This window comes from Camarhynchus parvulus, chromosome 2 (genome assembly GCF_901933205.1).
Source record: "Camarhynchus parvulus chromosome 2, STF_HiC, whole genome shotgun sequence".
NCBI classification, from domain to species: Eukaryota; Metazoa; Chordata; class Aves; order Passeriformes; family Thraupidae; genus Camarhynchus; species Camarhynchus parvulus.
In genome coordinates this window covers 40,153,052-40,173,127 of record NC_044572.1, presented here as the reverse complement: position 1 = coordinate 40,173,127, position 20,076 = coordinate 40,153,052, and the positions used below count along the sequence as shown (strand labels likewise).

Genomic DNA, 20,076 nt, shown 5'->3' with positions numbered 1-20,076 from the left:
TAGTGGGACAGAAGAACAGTCACTGTCATTAAAAACACATCACCATCTATTTTAAGTTTCCTCCTTTTTAAAATACAACAAAACAACAAATTAGAATATTTTGGTATTCCAAAATGCTTGACATAAGAAGCCAAGAACATGTGTAGGACACTGTTCCACATAAGCTATTTCATGGTGGCTACTTTTAGAGCTGAGTGCCACTTAAGTTTGCCTAACAAGGCAGAATGCTACACATCTTTTCAGTTTGTCCCTCACAAGTCCAGTCCTCCACCCGATCTACTGAAGCAACATTATTAATGATTATTCCAGTAACAGGCACAGAATAAAGGGCAATGACTAACCTGCAGCATTAAGTCCTTCATATACATGTGTCAGTTTCCTCCTTGAATACAGTAATACTGTTTGTGGTGAAGCAGTATTAAAATAAACAAGTAAAATGTTGCCTCTTCTAATGGATCAGTATCAAGTCCTACTCCTTACTCAGAAAGTTACCTTTTCTTCTTTAATCAGGACATTAAAGTTACCAAATTTAAGTGCAGCCTTTCCTTGCTTTTAAAGAATTTCATTTTATTTCAGAATGTTTGGATGATACTCCAAGATAGTATCTATTAGTATCACTAAGTGATACTAATCACTATTTCTATTAGTATCACTGAGTGAAGCCATAAGTGAAGCCATTTAAGCAAGTACAATTAATTTTAAAATAATTTAATTAATTAATTACAACTAAGCAGCTTCAAGTATCAGTAAACAAAAGAATGTTTGTATGCTCTTTTTAAATTAGGGACCTGCTAAGTTCCTGCAAGGTGATCTGCATCGTCTATGCCTGGTGTAGTTGTTTACTCACCTCTACCTGGAATAATTTTGCAAGTGTGGTCACTCACTCCAGAGGCATGACAGCTTATTCCCTGTTCTCAGGGAAGGTCTGGATGAGATTACTGTCTCCCCTAGAGCTGAAATGGCCAATCTGGGCCATGCACAAGCACAAGGCATCCATCCATCCCTTCTGACAGTGTAGGCTTGAAAGTGAATCACAGTGCAGACTCAAAAATGAGTACAGTGCAGGCACAAGTACTGCCAGGCTCTCATCTGACAACATCTTGATGAAAAGGGTAATTCACATTGGTCTGGGTAGCTCTTCTGCATTTGCCACCCTTCTAGTAAGGATATCTCCATACAGTCAGCTTCAGGTGATGACTAACAGACCAACTTCAGTGTATACCCAATCTGTGACCAGTTGATAGAACTTAAATTATTCACCCTTATGTTTTTATGTAGCCTGGCTCATGCAGCTAGAAGGCTTTAAATTCCAAATGGACATGCTGGAATTGTAAACTCCAAATTGTACACTGGTAACAAAATCTCAGGTCCAGGTAGAGGAACACACCTTTGCAACCTCTCTTGCAAACTGTGACAGCATGCTCTAGATCTTTAATTACAAAAAGTTTTCGAGTTGACTCTTAATTTCAGACATTATTTTATTCTCCATTCACTATCTCATTTTGTGTATTTCAGTTAACCTCCACACAGAGTGGTACAGACAATTTAAGTCTGTTTAAATCAAGTGAAATCCAAATTGCATATAAAAAAAGTTCATTTTAAGCTTTAATTACATATTTTGAGTAAACTTCTGTCTTTTTTTCTTAATTCCAGTTGCTCTGTATTCTTCTCTTTGCTTCAAATATTCTGCTTTGCATTCTTCATAGAATGATGGATCAGAATAGCTACAAGACAAAAAAACACATATTGTTTTTCATCTTAGAATACTGAAAACAGATATTGCATGAGTACCACTCATAACTGATCTTCCTTCCACACCCAAAGAAAATTTGGTTTGCCTTTAACAGTAAAATAACTTTCCTTTTCAAGCCTCTGTAGTGAAGGCACCAAGAGGAAAGGCAGAAAAAGGGAAACACATTTGGTATTTAAGTTCAGCTGAAGAATTCACTTGCAGTTCTCCTCCTCAGCACGGGAACCTGCTGGAGATTACTTATTTTTTTAATGCATCCAAGTAACTGCTGGAAATAGGTTCAAGTGTATGTCTTTAACAGTAGATATAATGGTCCTTGATCATTATATTAAATTCCATTCTCTCATAATTTTTTGAAGTATAACTATTCAACACTATAAACCTTTTTTGTCAGAAGCATTTGTTTAATTTTATTTTTTTCAAAAGGTGAAGGAACAGACAAATAAAACCGAGTAACTCCAGCAAGTTCTGACTTCTGACAGTTAGGCCTAAATTCTTGCCTGGCTGCAGACGTTTTTTTCATCAGTTCCTAAATACTTGAGAATAACTGTCACTAGTTCACAGGCATTTATTTTTAATTTCAATCACTGGTTTAAGAGAGCAGGACATGCCAAAAATCAAACCAATCTCCTTTTTTCCCCCAGTCAAACTCAAAAACTTCGCAGCCCTCACCCTTGGAAACTCAAGAATCTAACACTTCAGCCTAATGGCACTGGGGGTAAATTAGGACTTCCAAAAAAGATGTTTCAATCCACCATGGCATTGAGTTGACCTCTCATATATAACAATTTCCCATTGCTCCTGCTGCTGCTGTTCACAACAGCAGGACACTTTCAAGACAGACTAAATCTTAAAAAACAGAAGCAAAACGAAAACCAACTTTTACTGTCTTACTAACAGACTACAAAGAAGCTTCACTGTGCACCCCTATCCCCACATCTGTGATGTACCAGAGCAAATAAAGGGCTGCAGGTCCTCTGGGCTGAAGTATGTCCCCAGGTGAATCAAGAAGAGAGCCTCTGTAGCCATAGATTCATATGGTAAATAAAATCCTGTCAGTTAAGAGCCCTGACAAGCACAGCTTTAATAAAGCAAAGATACCATTTTCAGAAAATACATCCAAGTCCCTAACCCTGCACAGCCCTTTTCAGAATAGTTAACATTTCTAGATTAGTACAGGCCATGCACAAAAACCCAGCAAAAACTCAGGAGGGACTTACTAGCCAACCAGACAGTCCTTCAGTGCTGTGTTCTCCTGACGACACTTCACCACCATCAGAACACCGGTTTCTTGACAGCATTTAGTAAATGCTGGGGGGAAAAGAAACAACACAAACCAAATTGAAGTTAGAAAAATGACAATAGGTGAAAAAATCCTATGTGTAGGAAGCAGCAGATCAGATCTGATTTATTATTAATATAACCATAGTTGGCCCAGATTCTCATACTGTTTGCAAGGTCTTTGTCACTTGTTTAGCAACAACACTTTAACTGGGATTCTCCCCTCATCATGTAGCACATTCACACACATATTGCTGTTGCTAATACCATTTCTGAAGTTATTCTTGCAGCAAATCCATGATGCTTGTGCCTACTTTTCACATGCTCTACTCAGGGCTACCACCTACATCTCTGGCATTTAAGAACAATGAAGTTGCTCAATGAAGTGAAAGTACCCGGTCTGTTTTAAGGACCTTAAGACTTAAAAACAAGTCAGTGAGATACTAAAACAGAACAACAAAGTCATGGCTAAGGACATGGGATTTATCTGGGAGTAGCTAAAATTATGCCTCATCGTCACCAGCACTCTGTACAGATGTTTCATTGAATAATAACCCTAGGTAAGAATTGGCTGTTATTTCTATCAGGAGATTTCAAGCTAGTCTAAGAGGTAATCAGCTACATTTAGCAGATGGAAAAGAGAGAAAGAGAGAGAAAAAAAGAACGCCATGTGTCCACGATCAACCAGGAGCCAGATCAAGAACAAAGTTCACCCCTACCACATCCCCTTCCCCAATTCCATCCATTTCTCCTCCTCTAAGGTCTTCCTGGTAGTGATTTAATATCCAGCAAATTTAGGGCATCCAAAAATTATTTTCTTGCAAAATTTACAGCTAATCTAGTAACATCAAAACATAATGGTACTACGTCACACAACAGCTAAGTCATGTTACCTATGCTCAGTGTATAGGTACATCAAGACTTAAATAAACAAGAAAGAAGAGATTTGTGTCTATAAAGGCAGCACTCCTGTCCTCTGCTCATAGCAGATGCCTGCTGAAATGGGCATTAAGCAATTGTGGACCTCAGTGGAACAAAATCCACCTTTTAATCCTGGACACTGCTGTCAAGATTTTGAGAAAGTGATCTAACAGCTGCAAGCAATCCCTAGGTGAGATTAATCTGCTTGTCCACAGCTATTATTAATTAGGCTTTCACTAAAATAATTGACAAGACAAGGTAGTGTTTGCTGAAAGTGTTGATGACAGATTTCAGTGTCCTTATACTGTGAAACTTTGTGAAAAACTGACTTCTTACCTACTTCAAACATATTATTTATTGATGAACACTTAAAAACCTTCCCCAACACAGCACCCAGCGTTACACACTGGCAACTCCACCACACCTACATGAAAACCAGATGAAAGTGTGCAGAAAATGGGTTTAAGCTAACCAGTTAGTTACCATCTGGGAAGACACTGTAACCTGTGCTCAAAGGTATTTAACAACCACACCCAGTTTCTAAGATCTATGTGGTTTAGACTTAAAGTCACCCAAATGCACAAGCACAGCTTTGAAGAAACACCTGGACAGCTCAAGTTTACTAAGCAGTTGAAGCTCAGAACAAGGCAAATGTTTTATTAGGTTATCAGAATATTTCTTTGGTTTTCAAGGGTAAATCTGACATTTCTTCCATTCTTTCCTGGAGTATTTATATTGACTATTCCTACATCATCATCTCAGAAAAATCATATCTATTAGTACATTTCTAAAAATGACCTTTGTTTTTTTGTGGGAAAAACATCCAAAGCTTTTGAAAGCTTTTGGTCTGTCTAATTTGATTTATACTCTCTCTAGGCACTTCTTTAAGTGCTGCGCTGAGGTTTTGGGTTGGGGTTTTTTTTTGTAGTAGTAATCATTTCTTTTGGAAGCTGTGAAGTAAAAAACCACTGAAGACAACAGGAGGTCCCTCTCACTTGTTAACTCACCAGTCTTGATTGGTTAAAGGCGTGATGTCCCAGTGAACAAAAAAAGCCTGAGCTGCAATTGCCAGCATTCCCTGGCTTCAGAAAGCCCTGCCTGTGGTACATGGGCAGGCACTGTTGCAAAGTGATAAAACTGCTTCCAGCTGTTTAGCTTTAACATTACTGATGCTTAACAACAGAGAGGAAGAAAGAAGGTTAAAGCATATTAGGCATCCTTATATGAGCACACAAAACTTGATTATCCATCTTTTCTGTCTGGCAGTCATGTAAGGAATGCAACACAGGTTTAGTTATAGACACTTACCAGAAACCTTCCAGGAGTGTGGAGAATGTTTTTTTTTTTTGTTTGTTTGCTTTTTTTTTTATTTTTAACTGTGCTTTGTCTTGCTCACAGAGGGGCAAGTACCAATCTCTTCACTCTCCTAACCAGTGACAGGACTCAAGAAATGGCATGAAGCTGGGTCAGGGCTAGTTTAGGTTTGCTACCAGGAAAAGATATCCACCCAGAGGGTGGCTGGGCACTGGAACAGGCTCCCCAAGGAAATGGTCATAGCACCAAATGTGTCTGAGTTCAGGAAACATTTCAACAATGGTCTCAGGCACATGGCATGATAGGGGTGTTCTGCGGAGGGCCAGGAGTTGGACTTGATGATCCTGATGGGTCCTTTCCAACTCAGCTTATTCCATGATCCTGTGACCCTTCCATGAAATGAAATGTGTCAGTGCTGAGCAGCATAAACAGGGTTTAAATTACTCATTTGGAGAATAATGTCAGAAATAGTGCTCAATAGTTGCAGGTATCTCAAACCAAGAATTAATGTCCTTGTCTGACAAGCCTTAGTCATTCCTCACTCAGGCAATATCTGCATTGTTGACCAAACTTTCAGGATGCATAACAAGACACAACAAAAGGAGCAGATACACAGCATCTAGTTACAAACCTATTGTAATTGAACACTTTAGCAGCTATCAGGGGTAATCAGAACACTAAAGAGTCCAAACCAACCTTCTTCCTCATACACTGCACATTACAGAAAGAACAGAATTGATCTTTTCATAATCTTGTGTATGGTACTATCTTTATGACTTCAGGAAATGGCTTTCCATGACTTCAGAAGCTCATGGGCTGATACATTTTCTTTCTTCCTGCAAGCAGCAAGCTACCAAAACAAAACCTCAAGCAGCTGCAAAACAAGAGGTAAATTTGAGCAAGTCTATAAATCCATTGCAAACTGTAACACAAAGGGAAGTAATTTTTCAAACAATAAAAGTTATTCCAAATATTTCCAGATACAAGGCAAATAAACTGAGGAACAGAGCTCAACACCACAGAAGTGAAAATGCCTTGTAAGAAAGGGGGAAAGGGCTTGCCCTCCATCAAATCAACCCTTTGCCAAGGCTTTTCTAGGACAGCTACATAAGTCCATCACTGAATGCTCTGTGCACAGAGAAGGACAGATCCACTACTGCGTCAGCAAGCTGCAGGTGCCTACCAGTTACCACGGAAACTGGCTACAGACCCCCCTTTCACCTGCAGCAGTCATGGTTCATGACATCAGATCTGACATAGGTCACCCCACAGGCTCCTCTCCGTGCCACAGGCTCTGTCTAAGGGGATGCACACGGAGCAAAGATCTCTTCTTGAGGCTACGGCTCAGAGAGACTTCACTGAACAGCTCAGCCCTGATTTGAGACTGGATTTCTTCTTTTTCTCTCACGAAGAAAGCTTTGCATTTCTGTTGCAAGGCAAATCCAAAATAAGTTTTGGTCACAGTTTAGAGAATTTTAAGTCTGATTATGTTCTGGCCATTACAGCCACAAAGAGAGATTTTAACTACTAAAGAGCAAGCCTGCAATTTAGTACCTTTTCTAAATCAACCAAGTACATAAGGCCAAAATGTATCTTTGCCAAGACAGAGGTCTGCTGTCAACTGAACAAGAGCTGAACAGCCATGTCTGAATATAGAGCAAGTCAGTTTTGCCAGTTCTCACCTGCTCACTATGGCATGCTGGCATGTGCCAGGGATCCACCTATGATGGGAAGACCGCATTTTCAGGGAGAGACAGGAGGGCTTTTTGGCTGAGGCCAGAGATAAGTGAGTCCTTCCAAGGACTGACTCTTCAGCAGGAAGCATCTCCAGCCCTGAGCAGCTCAGAGAAGCTGCTGAGTTTGGTCCCTGGCACCTCCAGAGCTTGTGGCACTGCCCTGGATCCAAGAGCCGGATCTCACTGGGTCTTCCTATCCCAACTTACCCACCTGTGAAAGCATGACACAAAGAACTAGGAGAAATCAGATCCAAGTCTTTCTGTAATTCCCTTCAGATGCAGAATTATACAAATTATGTTGGAGGCATGAAGGACTTGTTTTAGTGCCTGACTTAGTATATTTGATGGTTGATTAAAAACTTCTTTAAATTACAGAGCACTCTTTTTTTTAAGGCTTCTTTGATAATTAGCTAGGTTGGCACGGTAAAGAACACTTTGTTTACAAAGATCTTTACAGTCCACACTAATCTTTGCTGAAAAAACCAGTATCTAAGAAGAATGTTTCTCTTTAGCATTTCTAATTGCTTTTTCCCCAACTCTGCTTTATGACTTTATGACAAGATAATATGAGAAGCAGATGGAAACTGAAGTGAAACTGGCTAACAGTTCACGTATCACGGAGTAAAGATTGGACAAATTATTTCCCTGTCTATTCAAGCAGTCAGTCAGGCATATGCAATACACATTAAAGTATTAATTTGAAAAGATCAGATACATTACCAGAAAGCTCCAACAAAGTTGGTGGGGGTCCACCAACAGATGTCCTGGGACATACAAGTCCTAATTTAACAAAAGGAGATAAAAAGCCAGGGTCCTGCCCATTTTAACTTCAGAACACATTCACAGGTCCAAGAAATATTTGTTCCCTATGACAAAAATATAAAACTTGTCGGATTTTGAGTCAAAGGGACAAACCAACATCCGGCAGAAGACTGAGGCACAACTCTACAGAATAAATATGATGATTTTCTTCCACATCATTAAACGAGACAAGGTTAAATTTAACACTGTTAATCTCAGTGTCTGCAGGACTACAAACAATGGACAACAAAAACAAGGCAACATATTTATGATGCAAGTGTTCTTTATGGACCTTACAATACCATCCCACACCCAAACAGAATTCAGCTGGTTTCTTCACTGTGCTGCATTCAAAATGAAATGGTGGAATAGGTGTGTTCGACTGCTGAACTTTCAGTTATGTGTATGTAAAGGAAAGACTTCATGAAAAAAAGTTATGTCCTGCCACAAGCTTAAAAACAAACTGAAAGTTGTGGGGGTTTTTTTGCAATTTAATAAAGAGGAACAACCAGCATCAGATTGTATTTGTAGCAGATTTCTAAAGGATTTTTTCTCTTTACTTAAAATATTTTAAAATATTAAGATAGTTAATTATTTCTTCCTCCAAACATCAAAGTCTTTCCATGTGCAAAGTAAGAGAAGAATAAAAAGTGGGACTTATCTCCAGACAAGCAGCTGCATGGAAACCGTGTTGATATAACACCAAGGAATCATCCTCGTTATCTTCAATGTATGAACTGTTTGTAGCATGAAGGCTATTTCTGAAAGTTCATTTTTTGCAGATTCAGATTACAAAAATACTTGGCACTTTCATATTGCCTCATATTGTGAAGTGTTGTACACTTCATATCATGTTGGAACTGTAGTTTTATCAATTATAATTGTGCATCTATTTTGCAGATGTGCTTGTACACAAAATAAATGAAATATTCCCCATTATCAAGATAAATTGATCCTCTCAGGTCTGGCTCTCGTTTATTTAAAGACTTTACAATTTTACTACTTAAGAGAAAGTCCTACAGAGGTGTTATCTCACCATTTATATTTTCTCAACACTTATGATACTGCTATCACACTCTTAAAATAAGAAAAAAAAACCAAACCAGCTTGCACCATGATCCACACCAGACTTATTCTGGGGTAGGTTTTTCCCTCTACACAAAAAAAAAAAGTTTTGTCCATTGTTTGGGTCATTCCTTGGGCTGTACCACTGAATGGAACAAAGATGCCCAAATAACAATGGGGATTTGGAGTTTATAGTAGAAGGAGGAGGAAACAGCTCCCTTTAAACCTTTAAAATCTAAACAAGGGCAAAATTTTAAAACCTATGTTTGCAAAATGTAATGTACTAAAACATTAAATGATCCAAAACATTACCAGTATTTTAAGGGTAGTTATTTTGCTTTTAATTTTGTATTAAATTATGATTCATTAGCTTGTGACTTTGGAGATGACTCAGTATGCACAGAACAGATTACTGGTGCATTTAATGAGCCAGAGGAAGTAGTAGCATGAACATGAAGAGATTGTTTAATATTGTAGAGTACAAGCTATTTGATATTTCCAACACAGTACAAAAGAAAGCTTCTCTGTAGATTGCTCATGGTTCAGTTAACATCACTGAATATCTAATACCTCCAACTCAATTAATTCTCACCTGATTAAGATCAGTCTGATATTCAAACTAAATCATCTCTCCAGTCAAGTAGAAATCAATATTTCTGATTTTACTTTTAAATTACAACAACAAATAAAATACATGCATCGTCAGTATGCTAGGAGTAGCTTTCCTATTCTAGCCTTCTATGGCATGCATAACACAGCTGATTAAAGAATTATTCTAATTTGAGCAACAATATATATAAGGCAGATTAATTTGAATAGAAGGAGATAGCATGAAATAATTAAATGCATCTTATATAGGGCAAAGAGAAAATTGATATAAAATAACCTTGATTCTTTCAAGTGAACTTCTGTTATCAGATCAAATACTTTGTCTCTGCAAATATTCATTTGCTATAACATAAAAATAATATACTTTCAATTTTCCTGCTCATCACCAGCCCCCCAAAATCTGCTCCATTTCAGCTTTTTTAGCTGCAGGCATGTGTCCTCGGAGAGATGGATCAATACATATCAGCACACAATACAGGACTGGGGAGCAGAGAATCCCAGGAATTCAGGAATTTTAAGGAAGGGATATTCATCCTCCTGGCCAGTGTTTTCCAGAGAACTCTCAGCATAGAAAAGCAGCTTTATCTTAAAGTACAGACTGCAAACAGCAGACCACAGCATCTCTGGCACTCCAAAATAAAATGCAGAAACCTCCCTTGTCTCATGACTGAGAGGAACATACAGCAGGAGAGGAACATCAGGAAGGCAAACAGCACAACTGTGATCTGCAGAGGAAGAATGTCTTGCAAAAAAACCCTAGAAACTCTTTGTCTAAACACAATGCCTTGGGATAAAGAAAGCATCTTACCAATATCCTAGAAATAAATCTGAAGACTTAGCTTTTGGGGACATTTAGAGATGAGAAAATAACATCAAAGGGCCTATTTGTCCTGTACACCATCTTTCTCAAAAGCCAGTAATAGCTGCTTTAAAGAAATGTGTCAGAAAGGCTACATTATGGAAAAATATCTTCTCAAATTAAGTTTCTTCCTAATCCTTATCAACTGTAAGCTTGGCTTATACCTTGAAGCATAAAGTTCTCACATGCCCCTCAAAACCCTTAGGGTGCCTTACATGGTGAGTCAAAATGGACAAGCATTCAAACCAAGAGGATGAAAGAGGGGAAAACCTCCTGAAACCAGAAAGGTATATGCTAGCCTGGATTCCTTCAAAATCTCTCTGGCCCAGCCCACTCAAGTCCTGCTAAACTCCCAACTATTGCAATTGTAGTTATTTGTTTCATACCATGCGTGCTTTTTTCATTAGCAGGTTTTCAAAATCCTGCTGCAAAAATTAATTGGCCTCAAAGTATCTCTCAGCTGGATACAGAAACAGGCCAGAGCAGTAGGGAGCAAAGGCACTGTACCCAGATCAAAAATGTTCGAGAGTTGGTTGGGGTTTTTCAGTACATCCAGTTACTCGCCCTGTAAACTCCACCTACCTACTTAGGAACAAGAGTCTCCAAAGTTTGCATGTCCTACATCCATTGATATTACAAGGTTTGGTCAACTGCTTACAATGGGCTTTTAAAATTAATATAGGAAATCAATGGTCTATTTAAACATTCTGTTTCAAAAATTATTAAAATATATATATAGGTTTTTTTTTAAAACCACAATACCACAGCAGTTCTGAAAACTGATGTAAGGCACATAGGGATCCTCCAACATCAGTTAATTCAAAACTCATTGCTCAGCTGCTGATCTTTTTCTTACAGAAATATTTGCAGGGTTTCTCTTGTTTTCAAAGCCAACAATCATTAAAGACAGAATTTGTCGGGGGAAGAAAGAGGATCTTAAGAAACTACCATCAAGGAATGACACCCACATTCACAGAAGCCATGAACCATGAAGATACAGTCCCATTCCCATGTGATGCAGAGGCTTGTGCTGGGGGAACCTCTCTCACCAGACTCACTACATGTGTCCTGCAGTTCAAAATTTGCTACCATTCAGACTGAGAATTGTGGATGTTTCTAAGAGGCATAACCAGAAACCTCAAGCGACAGCAGAGAAGCCCTTCTGTCTGTCCCAAATAACCCACACTTATCCACAGCACAGGACCTTTACTTTCCAATTTTATAACAAGCACCAAGAAACAGAGAATGGAACTGAAAAGCAAAGTTTAAGAAAGAGAATAATTGTTTTAAGAAAAACACATAAAACAAGCTGAGGAACACAGCCAAACACAGCAATTCAAGCCAACCCAATCAGTTCAACTAACAAAACCCAGACAAATACTTAAAAGTATTAACAAAAATATGCCAGATTAAAGTAATTAAGCGTTAAAAAAAAAGAGTTCTGAAAATAACATATACATGCAATCTCAGGATACTTTAAGGAGCATTTAGTTCTGCCATTAGGACAAGGACAGGTCAGTTCTGCTCATTCTATGTCCTGCACATATGAGATCTGACCAAAATGTCTTCTTGGGGACAAGAGTTGGAAAGACTAAAGTTGGTTTTCAGTTTCATATGAATACTGAATGCACACATGAAACCTGACTAGGAAAAGTGTTTCCCTAAGAGTCACAGAGTCAGAAAATAACATGTATCTTAAAATGTCAGGCAGTGCTTTCCTGACTATTGCTAAATGACGAAATACTGTGAAAGACAGAATTTATTAGCAGTATATGTTTAGTCACTAGAATTTCAACAGAACTTGGACTGTAACAGCAGAAGGAGCTTTGGCAGAGATGAGAAATGTCTACTTGTGTTTTGGTGTCATAGACCTGATCTGATCCTCCTTCCTGGATGTACAGAGTTGTCAGCATTTTCTGTATGCATGAGTATACACACCTACCTACACATGTGTGTGCACACATTTTGCCCCAAACACACAGGCATCTAGTACTGTCATATTTGTAAGTAAATTCCAGCAACCCAGCTCTATAAGAGCTACAAACAAGTCCTCCTGCTTCTGACTAAGCATGACAGGCAGAGCACAGCAGTACACAAGAGGGTTATGTCCTCAGAAGACACAGGAGAAATAGCAAGGGCATAACTATTATGTATAAAGCTTTACAGCAACTGCTTTGTCAGTCAAGGCAGATTTAAGTGCTCAAAGATGACAATTTGCTGGGCTATGCAGGCAGATTTTTCCAGAGAAACAAACCTCCTTTTCTTCCTAGTGAAATTACAAAAATTGACCCTTTTAAGCAAAGTAAGCACACTGCTGTGAAGCATTTTATTTGGGTAAATCATGATTTGTCCACTAAAGAAACCTGCTTGAGGAATGTTCTTGTCAAGCACAAGCATCACCTTCTCTAAAAGGCTTCAGGTAAAGCAAGCCCAGCAAGCACAGCCACCTGGTTAAACTGCACTGCTTTTAAACAACTGCTTCCTTTAAGACTGCCTTGATCTAATCTTCCTGCCACCCTGCAGTAAGTATCCCTGACATCAAGCGTTACCATACCAGGCGCTGGAAGAGGCAGAACTGGAACAAATGCAAGTTCCCCCATGGCTACTGTCTGTCACTGCCTGCTTTTATATAAACAAGTGCATCCAGCTTGAGCTGTGCAGAGCAGCCTCGCCTCTGCCTGTCCTCCCGCCTCCTTCGGGAGCTGCCGAGCCACTCAGGGACAGCTGAGAAGTTCGGTGACAGATGATTTAAAGAAACAACACCCCTCCCTCTGTCCCACAGCGACTGACTCTTCAGCTGAACTCTAAAGGCAAAATATCTGTTCCTCCAAAACAGCTTCACGGAGTGGAAGAAGTAACAGTAATGTCCTTCTGCCACACGGTGGGGGTAGAGCAGGGCATTTATAGAACTCCTGAGGAGGCGTTTGCCCAGCTGTTCCACCATGACACCAGCTCTCAGTTACACCGTGCTGTGCCAGGGACTCTGCCTTTCTCCCTGCCCCTGTTCAATTTAATGGACTTCCAAAACTACCTATTTAACTCAGAGCTCCAATACCGAAGGTCGGTGGCAGCAGTAATAGTACTTCTCGCTCTTCTGAATGAAACAAAATATCCTCTAAGAAAAAGTGAAACTGGTTCCAAGGTTCCAGCTGGAGGGTGAGATGGGGCACACAGAATACAGTCAAAATCTCAGGTCTTTTGAGTACACAGAATATTCCCAATATATGGAATATAAAATATTTATATTGTTATTAAAAGAGGAAGTTACTTTCCCTCACAGGTCACAATTCATCCCCAACCACTACTCCAACATCTCCAAAGCAGTTCTCATGTACTTACCCTACTTTCCAGTACATGTCTTTTTTTTTTCCTAAGTTTTTCCATAGGCTGGTGTGGGGGCAGGAATTCTTCACCATGGAGAATTCCTGCTGAAGAATTCCTGCTGATTGAGGTACTACTCAGTGCTAGTAAGGATGACAAAACCAAAGCGCAAATTTTCCAGGGGGAAAAAAAAATTCTGCTGTGTCCATATTCTAAAGTGAACAGTGAAGAGTAACTCGACCCCTGCAATTATGGCCACCATGTGATAAAGTACATAAACTTACTTTTTCAAATAAAATTGCATCATTGACTATGGAAGCATTTAGAATTTCAGACTACCCTACTCATTTCATGATTTTGAAGAAATTGCTTTAAATCATGGAGCAGGAAAGCACATTATCAAAATTTAGCAATATCTGGAAATTTGGTAGTAACTGTGTAATATTTATCTTTCATCTTCTAAAGGAGTACAATAACCAGGCACATTTCTTCAGAATAAAAGTTGTAATTTTGAAGACAATAAAATAAAATACTGGTAGAGAGGGAATTTACAAACAAGTCTTTGATAAATCTACAAAGCAAAACAAAATGCACTAGAAACTAGGTATGAGAAGCCCTCAAAAGAGAGAAATTCGTTTTGCAGTGTAAAGCTCAATAGGCAAATGGCATAAAAATCTGTGGGAGAACATTGACTTTACTAGCACAAATGCAGGTGTAGTTTGGTACACTGAAGCCTCGGGGACACAGCTCTACCTTCTGAAAGTTGATGACACTGTGCTCCTCAAGCTGTATGCAGAGGGATTCAAGTTTGGCAGGAGGGAGTTGTTTAAGTGCATCTATTCTGCCTGCACCAATTATCTTGTTTCTGATGCAAAAACGTCTTAGAGCATCAACATACAAATACAGCATAAACAGTGTTATGAAAGAAACAGCAAAAACAATCACATAGATGCAGTTTCCATTTTCAGAAAAACAACTAAACTCTTATGAATTTAGCAATTGTTAAAATAAGTATGTTAACAGTGCATCTGCTACAAAATCATTGGCAAAGGAGATACTGAAAGTTAAGACAAGGGGATATGTATATGTAGCTCCAGTTTAGAAGCCATTTGTCACTTCTTCCTATGGCATGAGGATACTTCCAATGAAATAGCACACACCTATCCAAGCAATCAAGAACTGACTAAGTTTATTCCTAACACATTCAGTCACAGACCAATATCCAGGGCTCAACCTGGTATAAGACCACAAGCGCCACTGTGCATTACTCAGTGGCAGCTGAGGACACAAGAATCTGAAGCAGCATTCAGCAGCTGGGACATGAGCAGAAACTGACTGAGGGTCCTGGTGCTGCCACTACAACCCCCTGTGACTTTTTGTTTTCTGTTTATTTAGGACTAGAAGTAAGGACCTTTCCTGGTTGGGACTTCAGTGCTACGACTGGTTGACTGTGAGTGCATTCTCCACTGGTACAATGAGATTAACAAGAACCTAATGTGGCTAAAAATCTTTCCTCCATTTTCTGGGTTTTGAACTAAATGAGTTTTACTCACTGAATGCAGATGTACACATGCCTCTATCACCACAGATTTGTCAGCATGTAAGTTTTTTCCAAAGACTTGTCTCACCTTTATTCTGAAAGAAGAAAAAAACACCCAAAAGCTAGCATATGCTGTATTAATGTAAAACCCCTAGAGGGCAACTAAGCTTCAATTTCAACCTGCATAAATATTCAGCTCCTTAACTAGTTTACAGATTATGTAAACTATTTCCTTCAACCTTGTTTTTTTTCCCCTCGTTTAAAAGAAATGAATCCTTTTCATTCTCAAATCACATTATTGCTGCCTATTTAGTGTAAGTTAATCACCACTGCCCAACCAGAGACCTAGTCCTCAACCCAACAAAGCTCAAATGTGCGCAAAAGAGAACAATAAAGAAAACACATGCAAAGGCTGCATTTAAACAAAGACAGAAAACAAGCATATGAAAGTCTGAAATCACTTTCCTTGCATTAAAGACCTTTAACAATACATCTTGTTTATTATTCAGCTTAGTATTAATTTATTGCATGGCATCTGTTTTCTTTTACAGCAGTCTGCTTGCAAGTCTCAAATTTATAAATCAAAGTTTACACTGTTGAGATTATTTGCCTGTTTTCCCCTACATACCAAGATTTCAGCCTTATATATTTGGTGACCAAAAAAAAAAGCAATTAAATAGGAAACAAAATGTCAAATTAGTTATGAAAAATGGCTTCATTTAGATTTTGATCTTTAGCTAAAGTCCAGGACTGCTGCCAGTGGTGAAAGGAAAAAAAAAAAAAAAGGAAAGTAATTGGAGCAACAAAAGTAAAAAGCCTATATTCAATTACAATGCTCTTCCCAAATTTTAAATTGGTAACCAGTGTCCAGCTGAGCCTTGTTTGCCATGAACCAGCAGGCAGCAACTGCCTTTCCCCTACTCTGGTCAGATCCTATTGGGAGCTGAAAGACACTGGCTATCCTGCCAGTCCACACCTGCACAGAACCTGCAGACACATTGATGCTTAATGTTAGAGAAGGCACTAACAAACCAATGGGATTCCCAAGATATGGAAGTAACCAGAGACAGACAGGAAAAAAACAGCTCAAAGAAATCCTTAGGAAATGCTTGGAAAGTCCAAGAGTTTCTGTAAGACTTTTGCAGAAGATCAAATACCCAAACAAAAACTGATAGCACTGCCATCCTTGCTTTATGCATACCAATGCAATGTCCCATATGCTGAACAGAGACTAAGAATGACTACCAGCAGAAGACATTTTACCTCATTTTAGCCACCCAAAATTTCCATGTCCCACCCAAAGCTGATTCTGAAAGTACCTTCCTGTCGTAGTTGCCTTAAGCCTTGACAAGGCAGGGGTAAGGGGATGGGGAACAGATAGAGAGGACTACAACTGGGATGAGATGTCTCCCATCCTACATGACTTAACCAAAAATCAAAGGTGGAGTTTGAGGAGCTGACATAAGTCTCCAAGGGTGTTCCACTTATAAGAGTCTCCTCTCTGAACACTGAAGAACAGAGTGAAGTAAATTCTATCCCCCTTGAACTTTGAAAGACTGCAGAAGGGAGAAGAGGAAGGCTAGACACTGTTTCTTACTCAGATTCATCCCCTCTGATTGCCTGAAATACAACAAGCTTTAGGTATTCAGTCTGACCTTTTAGTCACAAGTTCAGCCAAGGCTTAGAGACCTGAGGACTTGACAACTATGAATACAAAAATGCCCAAGTAAAATGTTATTGTACAATCAGTTCAGGTCTGGACACACAAAAGATTGTAAGTACCAGATCTCTTTATAACACAGTAGAACTCTGACATCACTGTATCAACCTTATAATCAAATTGAAGACGGTGATTATATTACATTAGAAACAAGGAGATTCGACCTGCTTCACACAAAAGAATTACAGTCACTGCTACAATGTACTGCTTATGTGAAACGGATCTGGCTGAACCTGATACCACAACCCAAACATTGTTACCTTTAAGTACTTTTAACACATTTCCCAAAGGCGATTATTTCTCCTCTTTATTAGAGCGGCTGAATTACTTTCAGGCAAGTCAAGTCATTGCAACTCAAACATTAGAGCCACAGAGATCTGTAACATCAGGTCTGGAACAAACAGCACAGCACTGAAACCAGTGCAGAAAAGAAAATCATGAGACCAGAACTGTTCATCTGGTGGGAGAAGGTAGCCAAAGCAAAAGTACACAACTCTGTTAAACATCTTCCTTCTACAGAAATGCAAATACTATTTTTGGGGTTGTAATTTACTAAGTATTCTCTGCCCAACAATGAATGTTGCAAAGTGGTTTGTGCACAGTCAGTAAGTAGTATTTGCATGAATTTGACAGCAGAGTGAAGAGGACAGATTCGCCCAACAGTATTTTGGTTTAAAACTGCTGAAGTTTTATAGTTACTCAACAGATGGAGCATATCAAAATGAACAAGTCTATACACCAGTCTTGCTGAAGCAAAAGCATCTTTTCCACACCATTCTCACTCTCCACAAAGAACTCAAAACTTCCTCAAGCTGTCTGGAATGTATAAAATAAAATATAAAAAAATAATCACACATACATACATGAATATGCTTTTTAATTTCCTTAAATTTGGAATAGTTTTCAAAAGTATGGGGACACCTTTATTACAAAGAAAAAGCTGAAGAACCATTAATACTGCTACTTAATTGTCATGAAGCATTGTTACACATAGCTAATATAAAATATTTTAAACATAAGACTTTCGATGTAAGTCATTGAAGATGCCAGAGAAGCTGTGAGCTCTTCTAGCACCCCAGTAAAGATCAGTTAATTACTAATTAAATCTTAAGTTATATAACCCCAAACACTATACCATTCTTTTGTATTCCTCTTTCCTATATTCTATGGAAAGCAAAGGTAAATTTCTGTTCATTAACTAAATACATGCTGAAGCCTATATTTAATGTAAAAAAACCCAAACCACTCAGAAAAGACATGCAAAGAAGCACAAGGAGGAAATCAGAACAAATCAGAAATGACAAAGATTATTTACACCAGAGAAAAATAAAGAGTTCTTTTCACCATTGGCCTCATGAATCATTTTGACTGGGCTGTCAGAGTCACTGCAGAAAATTATCACCCCAAAGGCAGGAAAAAAAGTAATGAGCAACAAAGTTTGAAGTTGCAGATTGTGGTCACTCTTGTTCACTGGATATAATTTTCTTCAAGCTGAAAGCACAAGCTCTCCCTCTGAATTTAAATGTCATTTTTAACATCACAGCATTAAAGATTTTCGGTGTCTTTGTTTAAAGTACTTCATGCTCCTGAGAACAACTCTGGAATCTCAGGGTTCAACACCTCCGCTAAGCCATGTCGTGGACTCTGACAGAAATAGTTTTCCAAGATGGTTACTGAGTAAGTATTTTATTTTTCTTTTTCCCTTTTGCCTGTTTAACACAAATCAGATCATCCTCTTTATTCCATTTGAAGTCCTGCTTTTATTCAGATCACTGCCAGGAATCTGTCCAATGTATGAGAACCCAAATTGCTTGATATACAAAGAAAAATTAGTTCAGGCATTAAATTAAAAAAAACCTTAGAAAGCAAAAAGCATTCTTTGAATGGTAAAATAGAACTAAGCACTGAAACTGGCCATAGTAGTTTAAACATTAACCAGATTACAGGACAAACACAGGCATACTAGGTATGGCCCCAAGAGAAGATGATGGCCCAAAATGTCTTCCCAAAGTCCTCTGCAACCCTTTCATACTTGATAAATGTGCCCTCCAAGGCCATCAAGTTTGATAAGCACTTCACAGAACTGAAGTTCATGCTTTTGAAGCACAGTTAGACCAGTCTAGATGGCATCAAGAAGTCCTACTTTTAACTCTCTCTGTCTTTCCACATTATACATTTTCTGTACATTTCCCACATATTAAACCATAGCATTCAGAAGGTCTTTTTGCAAAGATTAGCTGTGTCTCCCTAAAATAACTTTTTAAAAGTCTGACAGTCTACAGCCATAGGTGAGATCACATCTCAAACCACAACTCTGCAGTGCTTTATTTTCACCAACTTCACAAGCATCCCATTACAGCAAAGAGCATGGGACATTTCTGTCACCAGGAAATAAAGCAAGATCTGTCTCAAGCCTGGCATGCAAATGTAACAATATATTTTTGATTTTCTGCTTCAAAAAGGACTATTTAAACATCCCTGAAATGTTGTTGATCTGAAAGCTTGAAGGGCATTATTTAGTGTATATTGAAGAGGAGAGAAAAGAAGAATAACTGGACTCTCCTTGGGAGATTCCAGATCACAGCCAGAAAGAAAACTAAAAAGTGAACAACATTATGGGTGATAAAAGTAATACAAGGAAATCCAGAACATGAATATCAGAAGCCCCCCCAAAAAAGGCTTAAAGTAGTGACTTAAAGAAATCTTTCTTTATACTCATTTTAGGAAAAAGGTAAGAAGTCAGATCTCTTAATACCATAATTCAAGTCCCAAATTCCCTACAACCATTTCAACTCCTTCCCAATACAATGAATAAACACTAAGAGAAGAATCTGTTCACTCCATCTGAGGGAAATTTTCACGCACAGGTCTTCTACATTTCCTTCTTCAAAATCCCATCAGCATGACTACTTTCCCTCCTTTCCATGATTCCTTTCAAATCCTTTACCAGTATTCCACTCAAATCTAGGATAGCGCAGTTAAACTGCTTTTCTTGTTCCCTGATCATAAATTTAAAGCCTCATCCATATCTCTAAAACTCTGTACAGCTCTAGCAGTCTTTGACCATCCCTTTTCCTATCCTCTGACCAGCTCTGCAGCTCTTAATTCCTCATCCAGAATACCTCTTGCCTTCTGTTACATGATTACACTTCCGGTAGA

The 20,076-nt window shown here is 38.6% G+C and overlaps 1 protein-coding gene across 1 annotated transcript in view; it reads right to left on the bottom strand.

Annotated features, from left to right (window-relative positions):
* Window positions 1-1,464: 1,464 nt before the first annotated feature.
* The window catches only part of CMC1 (C-X9-C motif containing 1), a 42,087-nt gene continuing 23,475 nt past the window's right edge, over window positions 1,465-20,076 (bottom strand). The window contains exons 3-4 of the mRNA XM_030968780.1: window positions 2,971-3,061; window positions 1,465-1,724 (exon numbers count right to left, since the gene is read on the bottom strand). Coding sequence (XP_030824640.1) covers window positions 1,610-1,724; window positions 2,971-3,061 — 206 coding nt within the window. The 3' untranslated portion in view covers window positions 1,465-1,609. The remainder of the gene's footprint in view (window positions 1,725-2,970; window positions 3,062-20,076) is intronic.